The sequence below is a fragment of the Aythya marila genome, assembly GCF_965140915.1.
Source record: "Aythya marila genome assembly, chromosome: 7".
Classification (NCBI taxonomy): domain Eukaryota; kingdom Metazoa; phylum Chordata; class Aves; order Anseriformes; family Anatidae; genus Aythya; species Aythya marila.
The window spans coordinates 14,653,548-14,667,578 of record NC_139048.1 but is presented as its reverse complement, the minus strand read 5'-3'; the positions used below and the strand labels follow the sequence as shown (position 1 = coordinate 14,667,578).

Below are 14,031 nucleotides of genomic sequence, written 5' to 3'. Positions count from 1 at the left end.
CCCGGCGCCCTCCCCACGCCGCCCGCGGGGCGCCCCGGCGGCCTCAGCCTCCCAGCCCCGCCGGGCTCCGCGCTGCTGGCGGCGCTTGTTGTGACGGAGGGAGCGAGGCCATGGTTTCCATTAAGATGCACATGTTTGCAATGGAGAAAGCATTTCGGAGACTTATCAGTTATGACTGAAAAAATGTCGTGCTCCCCTCGCTCCAACAACCGCCCCTCTGGAAAAAAAAAAAAAAAAAAAAAAAAAAAAAAAAAAAAAAAAAAAAAGCACAACATGGGGCCGAGGCAGCACAGGGGAAAAAATAATATATAAATAAACAACCAGCAGCAGGAACGGGGCCGCCTGCCGAACCGAGCCGAGCCTTCCCCAGGTCCCGACGGGCGGAGAGCGGGGGTGTCGGTCAGGTCTTCAGAGCCCGGCGCTCCCCGGGACTTCCAGCCCCGTGCTGGGGGCAGAGCCGGGCTGCAGCTGCGCCGAGCTGCCGCGGCCTGGAGGCGCTGGGACGGCCAGAAAGCCCCTTCCCTCCCTGCTGGGTAAGTCGGGGAGGCAGAGCGGGGCTCCGCACGCCCGCTCCGAGGGTCCCGTCGGCCGCCGCCTCCGCCTCGCTGTGCTCCTCCGTGCCCGCGGGACGGTCCGGCACGGCACGGCACGGCTGCGGGGGCGCACCGCTGCCTCCGCCACGCCGCTGCACTTGTCCGGGGGGTACCGGGAGGGGGGCACAGCCGGGTCCCACCGACCTCCAAGCCGCCACCAGGCGGGGCGGCCCCGCTCCCTCTCCGCACCGTTTTGCCGGCGCAAAGTCCCGCAGCCGGGCGCAGCTGCGGGGGTCCCCGCTCCGCTCCGCGCCGTGCCGGGCCGTGCTGTGCCGTGCCGGGCAGGGCGGCCGAGCCGTGGCGAGCCCCGGATCCTCGCGGCCAGCGGGCCGGTGCGGGTGCGCGTAGGGCCGGGCCGTCCCGCAGCCCCCTCAGCCCCCTCTCTCCTCTCCCCAGCTCCCGGCGGCTGGTGACCCTGGCGAGGGGCCTGGCCCCCGCCTTCCTGCGCTTCGCGGGCAAGAGGACGGACTTTCTGCAGTTCCACAACGTGAAGAACCCGGCCAAGAGCCGCGGCGGGCCCGGACCCGATTACTACCTCAAGAACTACGAGGACGGTGAGCGGCGCCGCGGGCCGAGCCGAGCCGGGCCGGGCCGTACACGGGGGGCGGGCGCGGCTCCGGGGGGCTCCGGGGGGCTGCGGGCACCGTGCGGCCCCGCTCCGCCTGCCCGGGCTCCGTGGCACCGGCAGCGCCGTGCGCCCAGGCGGGGCCGTGCCGTGCCGTGCCGTACCGTGCTGTGCCCGGGCGGTGCTGCCCTCCGGGCACCGTGCGGGGGATCCTCCCCCTTCCCTCCCGTTGCCGGAGTATCCGGCGGGGGCCAGTCCCGGGGAACAAAAGGCCCGCAGTGGGGAGCGGGGCTTTTCGTGTCCCCCCGGCTCCTTTCGCTCCCGCACGGCACCGCAAGCCGCAGAGGGACCGGACGGTCCCCGGGTCACCGCGGGTCGCGCCCCGCTCTGCCTCTGCACCGCCCTGCCCGGAGCCTGCGGTGCTCTCGGGGATCCCTGCCTTTCCCCGGGGACCCTGGCGTCATTCCCGTGTTTCTCCGCCCGGGGCTCCCCGCCGCACAACCGGGCTCGGTGGCGGCTGGGCCGCCCGGTCCCCGCCTGCCGCCGCCGCTCGTCGGTGCCCGGTGGAGTCGTTCCCCGTCCAGCCCGCCGTGCCACCGCGGCTCTGTCCCAGATTCACTCGCTCCCGGCTTTCCTCTGCTCCCTTCCTCCCCGCTCTCGTGCCCTCCTCCCCGGCGGCTCTGCAGCTGCACAAAAGTTTTTCACCTTTTGTGGCCCTTAATTCGCACAAAGGAACTTGGTAAAAAAGTCAGGGCCGAGTCTCCATCCTCAGGCATTTATTTCAAGAAGCAGAATACCATGTCCGCATGCAAGAATTTATTGATTTTTCTCCGTTGCCTTTTTTTAAAAAAAAAATAAAATAAAAATCTTACTTATGACTTAGAAAAATTAGCTGAAGATATTTCCATAAGTAATTTTGAAGGCCAATTAATGCCAGACAGATCCCAGTGGGCAGTTCTGTGGAACAGAGGAAGTTTTGCAGAGATCTAGTCAGCAGCACAGTGCTGAATGGAAAAAGCAGATGCGTTTGCCAGTTTTCTGATGGCTCTCCCTCCCGCTGTTCCCCCTCATAATGTCTGATCTCGGCGAGGTGAGCGTCCCTCTAGTCCCACACGCAGGCAGGTGGGTAAGTCTGTGTGCTCCTTCTTTTGCCTGGTCTCTGACCCGGAGCAGTCCCGATGTTATAACTTGTTTTACTTTTCCTTCTCGTAACAAATCTCCCGTGAAGGGTTTGTTGTAAGCTTTGCCTACTGAGATGAACTTGTGGAGCAATTGCTGACCAACCCTGCCGCAGCCACCTTGGATAGGAGGAATTAAGTGTAGCGCATAAAACTGTGGATGGGATTCATACAAAACATTTGTAGGAATAAATTTTCCTACTTCAGCCCAAAGGTCAATTTTTCAACAACTTGCAGGAGAGAACTTACACTTATTAAATGTCTTCACAACAGCTTTCATGTTAGGGAAGGACTGAAAGCTTTTTTTTTTTTTTTTTTTTTTTCAGTTAGCCTCGTGGCAATAAAGTTGAAATGTAGCAGTCCTTCAGAATGAAGCTTCTCATAGAAGTTGTAACCACAGGTCTTAACTTTTCATCACTTAAATATGGAACAGAACCATTGCAAATGTGGGTGAGGGAAGGAGGGGACACATGTGGTGTGTATCAAGCATCAGTGTAAATCAGAAAGGTGTGGTAAAAGGGATTTCCTGCCTGGAAGCAAAGCTTTCTTATTTGTTCTTAAGATCTGTGTGCAAACTCCGGGGCTAGAATTGCTAGTAGCTCTCATCTTTTTGTGCTGAGGCTGCACCGAGTGCTTCACTAGAGGGATCCAGTTCTCCAAAATGAAATCCTGATGCCACTGCAGCTCTCTGCCCCACTGTACTGGATCTGAGCAGCCATGTTCTCCTTTCGGAGCGCTGCTCTGGTTTTCGTTCCCTCATCTGTGGCTTGTCCGGGATCTGCTTGGGCTCAGGGCATGCACAAACGTGCAACCCTGCCCTTGCTTCGAAGAACTTGTGAGCTGAGCAGGCAGCACAGAAAAAGATGGCAATCAGTATCTGAGCATGGGGAAAGCCAGCTAGTTCCCTTCCCCCTTCCCGAGTTATCTGGGGTGATTTGGGTTGTTTTCTCTGTGCGTGTGCTTTTGTTCGGCCAGCAACTATTTTCTGAAATTTCTTGTCTAAGCTTTAGTGGCATGGGTGCGGGAAAGAATTTATGGGACTTGGTTAGTTAAAAAAGAGAGTGATTAAAAGAAATCTGTGAATGTCTAAGCCTGACACATAACCTTGGTGATTTTTAGTGGTGTGACAAGTCATAGCTCAGTTGTTTTCTGCTTTGAGCAATTGTCTCTTTTCACGTTTGTCCTGTGGGTGCAGACAGACTCCAGGCTTGTGAACCCAGAGCCTGTTCTCTCTTTGCAGCCCCCATGGATGCTCCCATGCTTTGTGTTTCCACGTGGCCCGCACATAACTGGAAGGGAAGCGCACATCTTATATTCCTCTATCTCCTTGCAGCTGCAACAACTCAGTAATGTGCAGGGCTGAGAGGCAGAGGTGAAGGGCATGTACACAAGGCTGCTCTGAGAACTAGCAAGCACCTTCTGTGAGAGGTGCTCACGCTGCACCTCTGCATGCTCATGCGCTGCCTGAATGCGCTGGCTGGGACATTCATGCAGGCAGCAACAACAGGGCTGCTTTGCAGCATCCTTCATGGATGCTCTGCACAATGGCAATGCTTACTAGAGTTTGAATGAATCTCCAGGCAGGGATTTTTGCACAGCAAATCCTCCTCTGCTACCCCACTGCCCTCCAGATCAGGTTCCTCACTGCTGCCTTTGATCGTCTTTCAATCCCTGTAGTGCCTCACCTTTCTGATGATCTGAAATTTTCAGAGGTTCTCCCAACTCTTTCCCTCTGTGTAAACTTACATTTATTTCCCTCTCAAACTGTTAAAATCATGCACACCTCCACCTTTTGAAAATTGTCTTTACCTATGTCTTCCTTTGGGTTCACCTGCCTTTTTAATTTTCTCTCTCTCCTATACCCAAAGGGCAAAAATGCACCTTACAGTTGTACCTGGCACTGGTGCTTTGGGTTAGGAAGCACCACCTCCCACCCTCAAACACACACAGTGACAAACACCAAAGTGTAGCCATTCACTTCACAGAGCTGGATGTTTGTGTAATTTTTGGAGGCTGTATGTCAGGAGTAGATACATCAGGGATCAGCTTAGATGGTACCTTCTTAGGGTGTACCTGGAGGCCCCCTGATGCACAGGTGAGGTGCCAGCACAGGTCAGTCTCCTGCCTTGCCTCCTTAGGTCTGCAGCTTTCAGGCAGGCAAATGCCACTGGAAAATTGTTGGGGTTTGGCACAACAGACCCAGCCCTTAGCAGAGTGCTCTGTAGTACCTTACAATCCTGGTTTCACCTCCTCTTCATGTTCAGCCACCTGCGTGGGGCTGGAACAACTGGGCTCAGGTCCATAACTGATATGGATTCACCAGTGGTAATTTAGTGGTTCAACAGCTTATTCTACAGCCTTGAATTCTTTCCCTGAGAGAGTGTGGGCGAATCCAAGGGTTATAGTGGTTTCTTTTTGCTTGTTTCTAAAGTATACTTCATTTTCCTGCAGTAAAGCATTCCCTTTAGGCTTTGGGGTCATTTTTTTCTTGCACAAATTCTTCCTGGAAGCACGGACCTGGACGCATTGTAAAACACCAGGTGTGTATGGCATCCTTCCTTTGTAACCCCGAGCAGCCTCACCCCGCCCCAGACCCGTCATGTCTGGGCAGTTAGGGTAACAGAGCGGTGAGTGATCTGCGGCGGCAGCTTGCAGTGCCCACAGAGAGGGCGTGTGGCAACTCGTTTTGGCGCTGCATATAAAGCTGGCACAGAAATGCCATCACCTGGTGGCAGATTTGTTCATACCTGACAGAGGAACTTGTAAAAGCAGGTGCCTGTGAAAAATGGATTAGGTGCACCCTAGGGCATGGGGTTCCCATTGATGGCAGCATGTCCGTATGTATCCCCTGAACTTTGTGGAATATCACAAGGTTATCTGAATTTTCTGTTACATTAAATCCCTGTGCACAGTGCGCACTGGGTGGCTGCCAACCCGTGTAGCCCATGCTTTGCACAGTCAGTCTCTAAGCCCCCGATATTGGGGTATGACATTGGCCTGCCTGATGTCTGCTTACAATAGAAAAACAGTTTATCGTGTGCCAAACTCTGGTACCAGGAGGTGGGGCTGTACTGGGGACTTTTTGACACTTGGTCAAGAGGTGCAAGGGTTTTGACCCAAGAGACTTGCGTCTCCCTTCAATACAGCTTCTCTCTGTGTGCCCTACTGAGTTTGTTTTTCCTCACCAGCTGTGCTGAGAGTTGTGCTTTGTTAGCTGGAGGTGCTTCTCTCCTGCCACAGGAACACGTCTGATCCCCGGGCAGGTGGTTTGGAGAGCTGGTGTCTCTTCTGTTGGTTCAGCAAGGGGTGCTACAGGTGCCATCCTAATCCTAGAGCCTGTTCTGGAAGCTCCCCGCTGGTGTTATAGCATGAGCCTGGTAGGCTGAGGTGAAGCCTCCTGTCCTCAACTGCCTCTTATTTCGAAGAGAAAGAGACCAGTTTTGGACAACCTGCGGTGACATAAACATTGCTTAGAGTTTCCCTCTGTGCATATGTGCTGTAAAGGAAAACTCAAGGGAAAAAGAGGAGTTTCTTGTAACTGAAATTTTTCAAGATGTGTTGGCCCAAGTGCATGGCCTCTGGGACTTCTTCATCTTTTCACAGCCTACTGGGGGTCTGTGGCTGAGAAAAGACCAAAAGACACTTGCCACACACCAACAGTGTGGCCCTGTGTGGGTCGTGGGAGGGAGAGGGGAAAGGGAGCACATATACATGCTGTAGGTAGTGCGTAGGGAAAGTTTTGGAGCTGAAGTGCATATGGACAACACATTTCAAAAATACTCTCTTAATTGCTGGTAAGTTACTTCCTTCTATTTTATTTCCTTTTTTGGAGAGGATACAGGGCATCTGGAAAAATGGCCAATTACCACAAAAACCTGGGAAAAGACATGTTCCTTATGCCTTCCATACTAGTCAGGAGATTTTGCCATATAGTGCGGGAAACGTTGTGCTGTGCTGTGTAATCCTGGCTACTGGGTTTTGTGGGCATCCTTTCAGTCTGGGATCCACTCCTTCAGACAGCTTTCTATACCTGGCACCGCACCTGAGCTTGGAGGTTTGTTCAGCAGGGGGATTCCACCTTCCACCCGTGCCAAGTCTGTATTGCACAGTCTGCTTCTAGGATGCTGTGCTTTTAGAATATGTGTGAAAGTCTTAGGCATTGTGTTGAAAGGAAGACAGTAAACTGCTAACTGACCTGAGGATTCCTTTATATTCTTTCAGCATAAAATTGGCATCTTCTACCTCCTGCACTTGGGCTTGTTAAAGTTACTCCTTTTGCCAAGTGGCACTTCCCTTCACCTGGACCCCAAGTTCTCAGGGTGAGAACATGGGAATGACTGGTCAAGGATGCAGAGGTGTGTGCCAGCACACTGCTGCTCCTACCTGCCTGCCCCTTCTGGCATGTTCCTGCTGTCTGCTGGATCTGGAGCCTGAATTTATGTGAAGAGTCAGTTCAGGCCAGACATGAAAGGCAGAGAGGTGATTACACGCCAGCTAGTGCAGCTGCCTTAACCATGTAATGTGTGACTGCAAGTGCTAAGAAAGGAAAGAGTGCAGTGAAAGGTAGGACTGTGGCAGCATCAGTCTTGGTCAGATTAAATTTGACAAAACTGCCTCCTGAACCTGGTGAAGGTCATCCCTAGGGTGTCTGCCACCAAAAGTGTTGGTCCCCAGTGCCTTCCTTTTGCTCTGTGCTGTGTCCTGCTGCTGCTTGCCTTGCTGGCTCTGGCACCTTTCTGATCATCTGCCAAACCAGCAGAACACTAATTCGGGAAAATAAGGCACCTGTTTTTTCTGTGGATTTAGTGAGCAGGATGATGAGGGTCACCGGGGGTATGAGGACAGCAGAGCAGTGAGGGTTATTGTCTTGTGGCTGGGATTGCCGCTTTGGCTCCACCAGCTCATAAAACTGCTCTGAGTGCAGCAGGTGTATCCCAACGAGCTGAATCATCCTTTTGTCCCCGTAAAAATAAACAAACAAACGAGCTGTCCTTTACTCAAGGAACCACCTTCTGTTTCTGATCTCCCAGAGCACCTGTTTGTCTGCCTGTGTCCCTCGGCAGCTTAGGCATCTGTCCTCTCCGAGCTCACAGAGGAAACAATTGCTTTTTCACCCTCTGAGTGTTTAAAACACAGCTCCTCTGGGAGACTCACAGCAGCTCAGGCATTGCAAACACTCTGTCCCAAAGACCAGCAGATCCTCTGACGGCCTCTGGTGCTCTGGGATTTGCCAGGCTCTTGTAGAAAGCTCCACATCTTGGTGGGAGCTCTGCAGCAGCCTCCTGACTACTGGGTCCCAGGGGCTGTAAGCACGGAGAGAGATCCACAACCTGCTCTGCATGGCGGGGGCTTCTGTGGAAGGAGCCCCCATGCTTAGCTGTTTCCTGGGAAATAAAAAACAGCCACAGAAATCACCTTTCATGAGATAAGGGAGATACCTCTGTGCAGGAGGTGCTTCCAAAGACCGACTGTCTATCTCCATTTTTCTTGTAAAATTTCAAACTGTTTTGCAAGAATTGTGCATGAAAATTGCTTTATAACTGCAGGAAATGGCGCAATCAAACAATGAGATCCTGATTAGTTAGCCATTTGCTGCTATATGGGTGAGACAAAAGATTCCTGTGGTTATATGTTTCATTGTTTCTAATAAGCATCCTAAATTCTCTAAAAAACATTACTTTTTTTTTTTTTTTTAAAGTTCTGCATTTCCTTCTATGCTACATCTTCTCATGAATTAGAAATAATTCATGCAAAATAATGTGAACAGGGGAAATGCGTGCGACTTCCTATACAACTGGGTTCTAAATTGGCTGTTGCCATTCGTGGAAAATGTTTTGAATTTATTATGGATTGTTCTCTGAATGCACTTAAGGAAGTATAAAGCGAATCACTGTTAGGAAGCATTAGGAAAGAAACCCACTGAGAGCATTCTTAGGCTATAAGCATGCTGTGCTATAGTGGGACCACACGAACCCGTGCAAGGAATACATCTGTGTAGGATAAGGTGATGGAGGCAGTCAAAATCACAGCTTTCAGACACAGATATCAGTGTATTTTCAGCTTGGGAAAAATGACTGATGATATGATAAATGTTATGAACTCAGAGGCATGCAGAGAAGACAATTTGGGAATAATTATTTCCTTGCTTTCATTACACAAGAAATAAGGAGCATCCAGCGGAATTATTACATATAAAACAAACAAATATGATTTTTTATATAGTGCGAAATAACTTGTGGAACTCATTGTCAGGGAATTTTCCCATCTAAAGGAAAGGAATGAGACGAATCTGTCAGAGGATTGCCTATTGAAGACAGACACGGTGAGGATGCAGCTTCTGGCTTGAGAAATCTTTAGGCTTTCTACATCGAAGCCGTGCTCCTCGTTTCGCAGGCAGTGGGCTCTTTATGACAACTCCGGGAGACCAATCTGAGTTTTAAAGCACTTTTAAAGGCGTTCATTTAAAAAGTAGGTATTCTCTAAGCCCGGCAACCCGAAATGGGTTCAGGTTTTGCCCGGTGCCTGCTGGATTTCTGCCATGAGACCGCTTCTCCCGGCTCGCCCGTCCGTGGGGGGCTGCTCGGGAGCCTCAGCGACTTCACGCCAGCCCCGAGGGCAAGCGGCTGGCTCGGGGGGGGCGCCAGGAGCTCGGCCGGTCCCGGGAGCTCCGGGCGGGGCAGGGGGGAGCTGTCGCGGGGACCGGCCGGGGGGCGATGCTGCGGGCGGCTCCGGGCAGCCGCAGCTCACCTGGCCGCCACACGGGTGTGCTCCCGGCATACCGCATGGAGGCTCCCGGGCCCGGCACCGCGCCGCCGCCGCTGCCGCCGCCGCCGGAGCGGGGACCCGCCGGAGCGGGGCTGGCCCGCAGCGCCCCGTCGGGGCTGCGCCGCGGGGACCCGCCCGGGAGAGCCGCGCCGAGCCGAGCCGTGCTGAGCTGGCCAGGGTACTGACCCGGCCCGGCACGGCCCGGCACGGCCCGGCCCGGCCGCTCCCTCCCGAGGCAGAGCTGCCGGCTTTGGAAACCATTTGGCGTCCTCTGGGGCTCTCACATCTGGAGTTCTTCTCTCTCACTTCTGGCAAGAGACGCTTGGTTTCTTGTTGTGCTGGGTATTTTTCTTCTTCTCTCTCTCTCTTTTTTTTTTTTTTTTTTTTTTCCTTTCTTAATTTCATTTCGACTTTTGGTGTTTGTTTTTATTGCTGCTCCACGTTCCAGAAGGCAGTGTCCTGTTTGGTGACTGCGCTGCCCAGCGTCTCCTGGGAGATCCTTCTCCTTCTCCTTCTCCTTCTCCTTCTCCTTCTCCTTCTCCTTCTCCTTCTCCTTCTCCTTCTCCTTCTCCTTCTCCTTCTCCTTCTCCTTCTCCTTCTCCTTCTCCTTCTCCTTCTCCTTCTCCTTCTCCTTCTCCTTCTCCTTCTCCTTCTCCTTCTCCTTCTCCTCGCATCTCTCCCCTTCGTTTACTTTCAGACTTGTTGGCCATGGGTCCTTTTCCCTGGGTTGCTCTTGCTGAGGTTTCCCTTGAGTTTTCACAGTGGCTGTGCCCTGCCAGCCCTCTTCCCTCGATGCTGCTGGTCTGTGACCAGGCATTGAGTCCTTTGAGGAGCCCTCTATCCCAGGCATCCACCCAGCGTTTAATCTGCAGCTATGATGAGCGTGGGCTCCACCTCCAGATGTAGGTCTTGGGCAAATCTCTTGGGCCTTTGTGCCTGAGAAGCAGGGACCACCAAATGCCTTTTTTTCTGCTTCTTGCACTTTTGCAGTGGCAGCTTTCTGGGAACCCCATGAAGCTGACCTCCAGAAGAGTGTCCTCACTTTCCATGCCCTTCACAGCTCCCCCCTCACCACATCAGCACTCAGCTTCTGTAAAATAATTGGGGATTTGCCTCAATGGGGTTTGCCATCCCCGTGCTACTTCCTATTACAGCAACTTCACCACCTAAGGACAGGCACCCAAACACTGCTCCTGCCCCTCATTTCTGGAGACAGTGCATGCAGGGCTGTCCCTTCCCCAGCATGTGCTTGTTGTGACCCGTGGTCCCCAAAGAGAGGGGTGGAGGTGTCACACAGGACTGCTGCCATGTCTCCTTGCACTCTCCAAGGTGCTGCCTTGGCCTCTGACCACAGCGACAGGGCCCAAGGTCCCAGGCCACTGCTTCCTCCTTTTGGGCCCATGTGGGCTGTGGTCTGGGTTTTAGGAGCAGCGAAAGCAGGCCCGAGCAGGAGGGCTGTGTTCTTTGAATGTGGCTATGCCACTGCTGCAGGACCAAGAGCTCACATTGGCACCCTGCAGATCTCTCCTTCTTCACAGTTTCTCTGATCCAGGAAGCTTTTTGTCCCACCGGAGGAGACATCAGTCTGCCTTTTCACCAAACCCATCAAAACTGTTCTGGGGTCTTTGCAAACCTCACAGAAATGGCTTGTCCTCTCCAAATCCCCTTGCTGGATCTCCTAGCCTTCAGTTCCTCATCATCTGACAGCAAACAAGTCAGCAGGTTGGCCAGGCTCTTATAGGCCCCCATGGCAGGCCTGGAGTCCTGCTCCTGCCTGGTGTGGAGGTGAGCTGAGTGTTTGTCCTGACCCACAAGGCATGACCTGAAGAAATTCCCTCCATCCCTATAGGGAACAAACTTGTTTTGGTCCAACGCAGATAATGTGGCCTCCAGCCCTCCATGTCACCATCGGAGGGGGTTCTCTGTCAGCCCAAGGCAGAGTTTGGAACCTAGGTTTGCACAGCCTCAGGCTTGACACCTTGAAAGACAGGAGCACAGCTATTGGAAACAGTTTCGGTGTTTCTTGATGTGCATAATGATAATGGAGCTGGAGAATGCATGTGGAGCAAGAAATGTCTCTCTTCTGATGATAAGCTCCTTCGGAAACTTCTAGCTAGATGGGAATTAAACCAAGGAAAGGGCAACCTTGTGACGCAAAGGGTGACCTCATGCAATGCAATGGAAGGACTCCAACTTCCATCATTCCTTATCACTGCTGGCTGCCTAAGGTTTTGTAAGAATTTGGTACAACATATGGTGCCTCTGGATCTGAGCACATTACAGTGTTCCTTCAGCTCAGAAAATGGTCTCAAAAAGACTGTTTTGTACCCCTGCCCTGTTTAGAGACTGGCCACATCTTATTTGATTCTTGTTCTCCCCTGCTATCCCCAGCTTTGCATTTCCCTGGCAGGTGAGTTGTTCTAGGAGAGGGAATATCACATTCTTATTCCACAATATGACTTTAAAAATGCTCATATGAAGATAAGGTAATTGTTAGGTAAGCTTCCTGCCTTCTGAATTGGATGTCAGGAATTAGAAGTATGTAGAGACCTGTTCAAAGAGCCATGCTGAGTGAACTGCAGCTGTGATAGCTGCAGTGAGGATAGATAGGGCAAGGAAAAGCCTTCTTTGCTGTCTTTGTCAAGCCATAGTAAATGGAAGATGGGGGTCACCAGAACAGGATTTAGTCTTTTCTCATTATTTAGTGTTAAACATACCAGTAACAGCGTCATAATATAAATATTGTTGGGAGACATCTGCACTTTCTAGCAAGGGAGGGGTCATAGTAGTAAGAGCTCAACTGGTAGGCAGGTGATGGATGGAAGGGGTGGAAGGTGGTGTGAGCCTCTTAAAGTCAATGACTTGAACTTTCCGTGGGAGAAAAGGAGACCTGAGCAGAGGAGTTTCACTGGCTAGGTGGATCCAAGGGGTTTGGACCCTTTTTTTTGGGTTGCTCATGCTGAGTGATGGTTGTGTGGCTGTCATGTTGGCTGGTTCTGATCCAAGCGTCTGGTGAAAATGGAAGCTGAGGTTTGGCCATCTCCCTTTTTTCTTTCCCTTTTGCTGTAGACATTGTTCGCAGTGACATTGCCCTGGATAAGCAGAAAGGCTGTAAGATCGCCCAGCATCCTGACATAATGTTGGAGCTACAGAGGGAAAAGGCAGCTCAGATGCACTTGGTTTTGTTAAAGGAGCAGTTTTCAAACACATACAGCAACCTCACACTAACAGGTAAGGCTGCAAGACCAGCTCTGGAGCCAGGAGCTGTGGCTAGTTCTTGCTAACTCACAGGTGTGTTAAAACCCTCGGGTGCTTCACCTCGGTACGAATCAGCATCTCGCTGGCTGCCTCCCTTTCTGACCACGATTACTGGGTTCTGGGAGGGAAAGGATCTGCAGGAAATTATGGTGGACTCATAAGGCCTCTGCAGCTGGCACCTCTGCAGACACTCCAGATTTGGTGCCTCTGGACAGAAGGTTTTCCGCAGTCTGACCTAAGCAGAATACCACAGCACGTGAAGTGCTGGAGAAATCTCCCTGCTAACTGTTCGTGTCGGTGGGGCTGCAGCAATTACTAAATTTGGAGTCCTTTAAGCTGCAGCTGATTTTTTTATTTTTTTTTTCAGAGCATGCACTTTGTGTGAACCCAGTAAATATTAAAGAGCAAATATAAAGGGATAATGGCCCAGACAGAGCTGAGAGGATACTCTTTTTCTGGCAACTGTTTGTATTATCCAGGGAACACAATCTCAAAGGATGGAGGAGACTGCCACATTTTGGATACACATTTAATGGTGCTTGTAAAGGACTGATGTCTTCAGGCAGTGAGTGGGCAGAAGGATGGGATCCCAGCAGCCAGCAGTGTCCTTTCATAGCTGTTCTTATCACTACAGCTGGATGAGCCACAGACGATGAGAAGGAGGAAGAGGCTAATAAATCAAACACGATCCCCTTCCCCTCTTGCTGGGTCCTTTCCTGTGGAAGGCAGGGAGGCATCCCATTTTTACGGGAAGGAGGGCCCCGTGCTCTGGCTGGGGGGGTGCTGGCAGACCCCGTGGCGGCCCCCGCAGCTGGCTGGGAGAGGCAAGCGGGTGCTGTGCAGCCTCGCATCCAGCCCCCAGCCCTAAGCCAGCATGGGTCCATGTCATCCCCTGTCCCTGTGAGCCCTGGCACCCCTGTGGACATCGGCTGTGCCGACCTCTCAGGGACCCCCCCGGGGGAGGGATGGCTGTACCGGGGCTCGCAGGGGGCTCAGCTCCGGGGGCTGGTGGGCACTGGGGCCAGGAGCATGGCTGAATCGCATCATTCCTGAAAGCCCAGCATTTAAATGGGATCCTCAGAGCCGTTTCTCATTCCCTGTAACGTAATCCACTTGGCTGTTTATTCCCAGTACAACTGCTGGAATCAACATTGTCAGCTTTTCCCCTGACAACTTGCTTACTTTCCACTAAACAAACTTCCCTCGAGAAGAGAAGCTGCTCTCCCCTATCCTCCTTCCCTCCCTGCTTCAAAAGCTCTCAGGCATTGCTCACATACTTTACGGAACCTGCGGAGCAGAGGTGCTACCTGGTTATCAGCTCAGCTCTTAGCCTTTCCAAGTGTGTTTACAGGAGAGTTCACAAGGTTTTAGCTCCAACTCTCTAGGAGGGAGAGAACAATTTCGCTGTAATATTACCCAAAGAACTATTTTAATGTCCTTTAACTCCCTTTGAATGTGAGCAGAGCAACTTCATAATTGTTATGAAGTTTAATCTTTTATTTCATAGACATAGTCTGAGAACATGGACTCTAGACAGCTAAGCATAATATTTAACTGGAACTCTACTAACTTGTGTAAATATTTCCCTTCTCCGTGATGGATCTGGTGTTTGGGGTGGGCAGAGGGGGTTGTACATCTGTTGCAGAAGGGCATTCCTTACCTTCAAAATTCA

General features: G+C 52.1%; 1 protein-coding gene across 2 annotated transcripts in view; it reads left to right on the top strand.

The window, feature by feature from the left end:
- HPSE2 (heparanase 2 (inactive)) overlaps positions 1-14,031 on the top strand; it is a 97,490-nt gene that overhangs the window by 348 nt on the left and 83,111 nt on the right. Inside the window, exons 2-3 of one of the 2 annotated variants that reach the window (XM_082765330.1) lie at positions 990-1,147; positions 12,171-12,332. In XM_082765330.1, coding sequence (XP_082621456.1) covers positions 990-1,147; positions 12,171-12,332 — 320 coding nt within the window. The remainder of the gene's footprint in view (positions 1-989; positions 1,148-12,170; positions 12,333-14,031) is intronic. The other variant, XM_082765329.1, reaches the window with a different exon arrangement.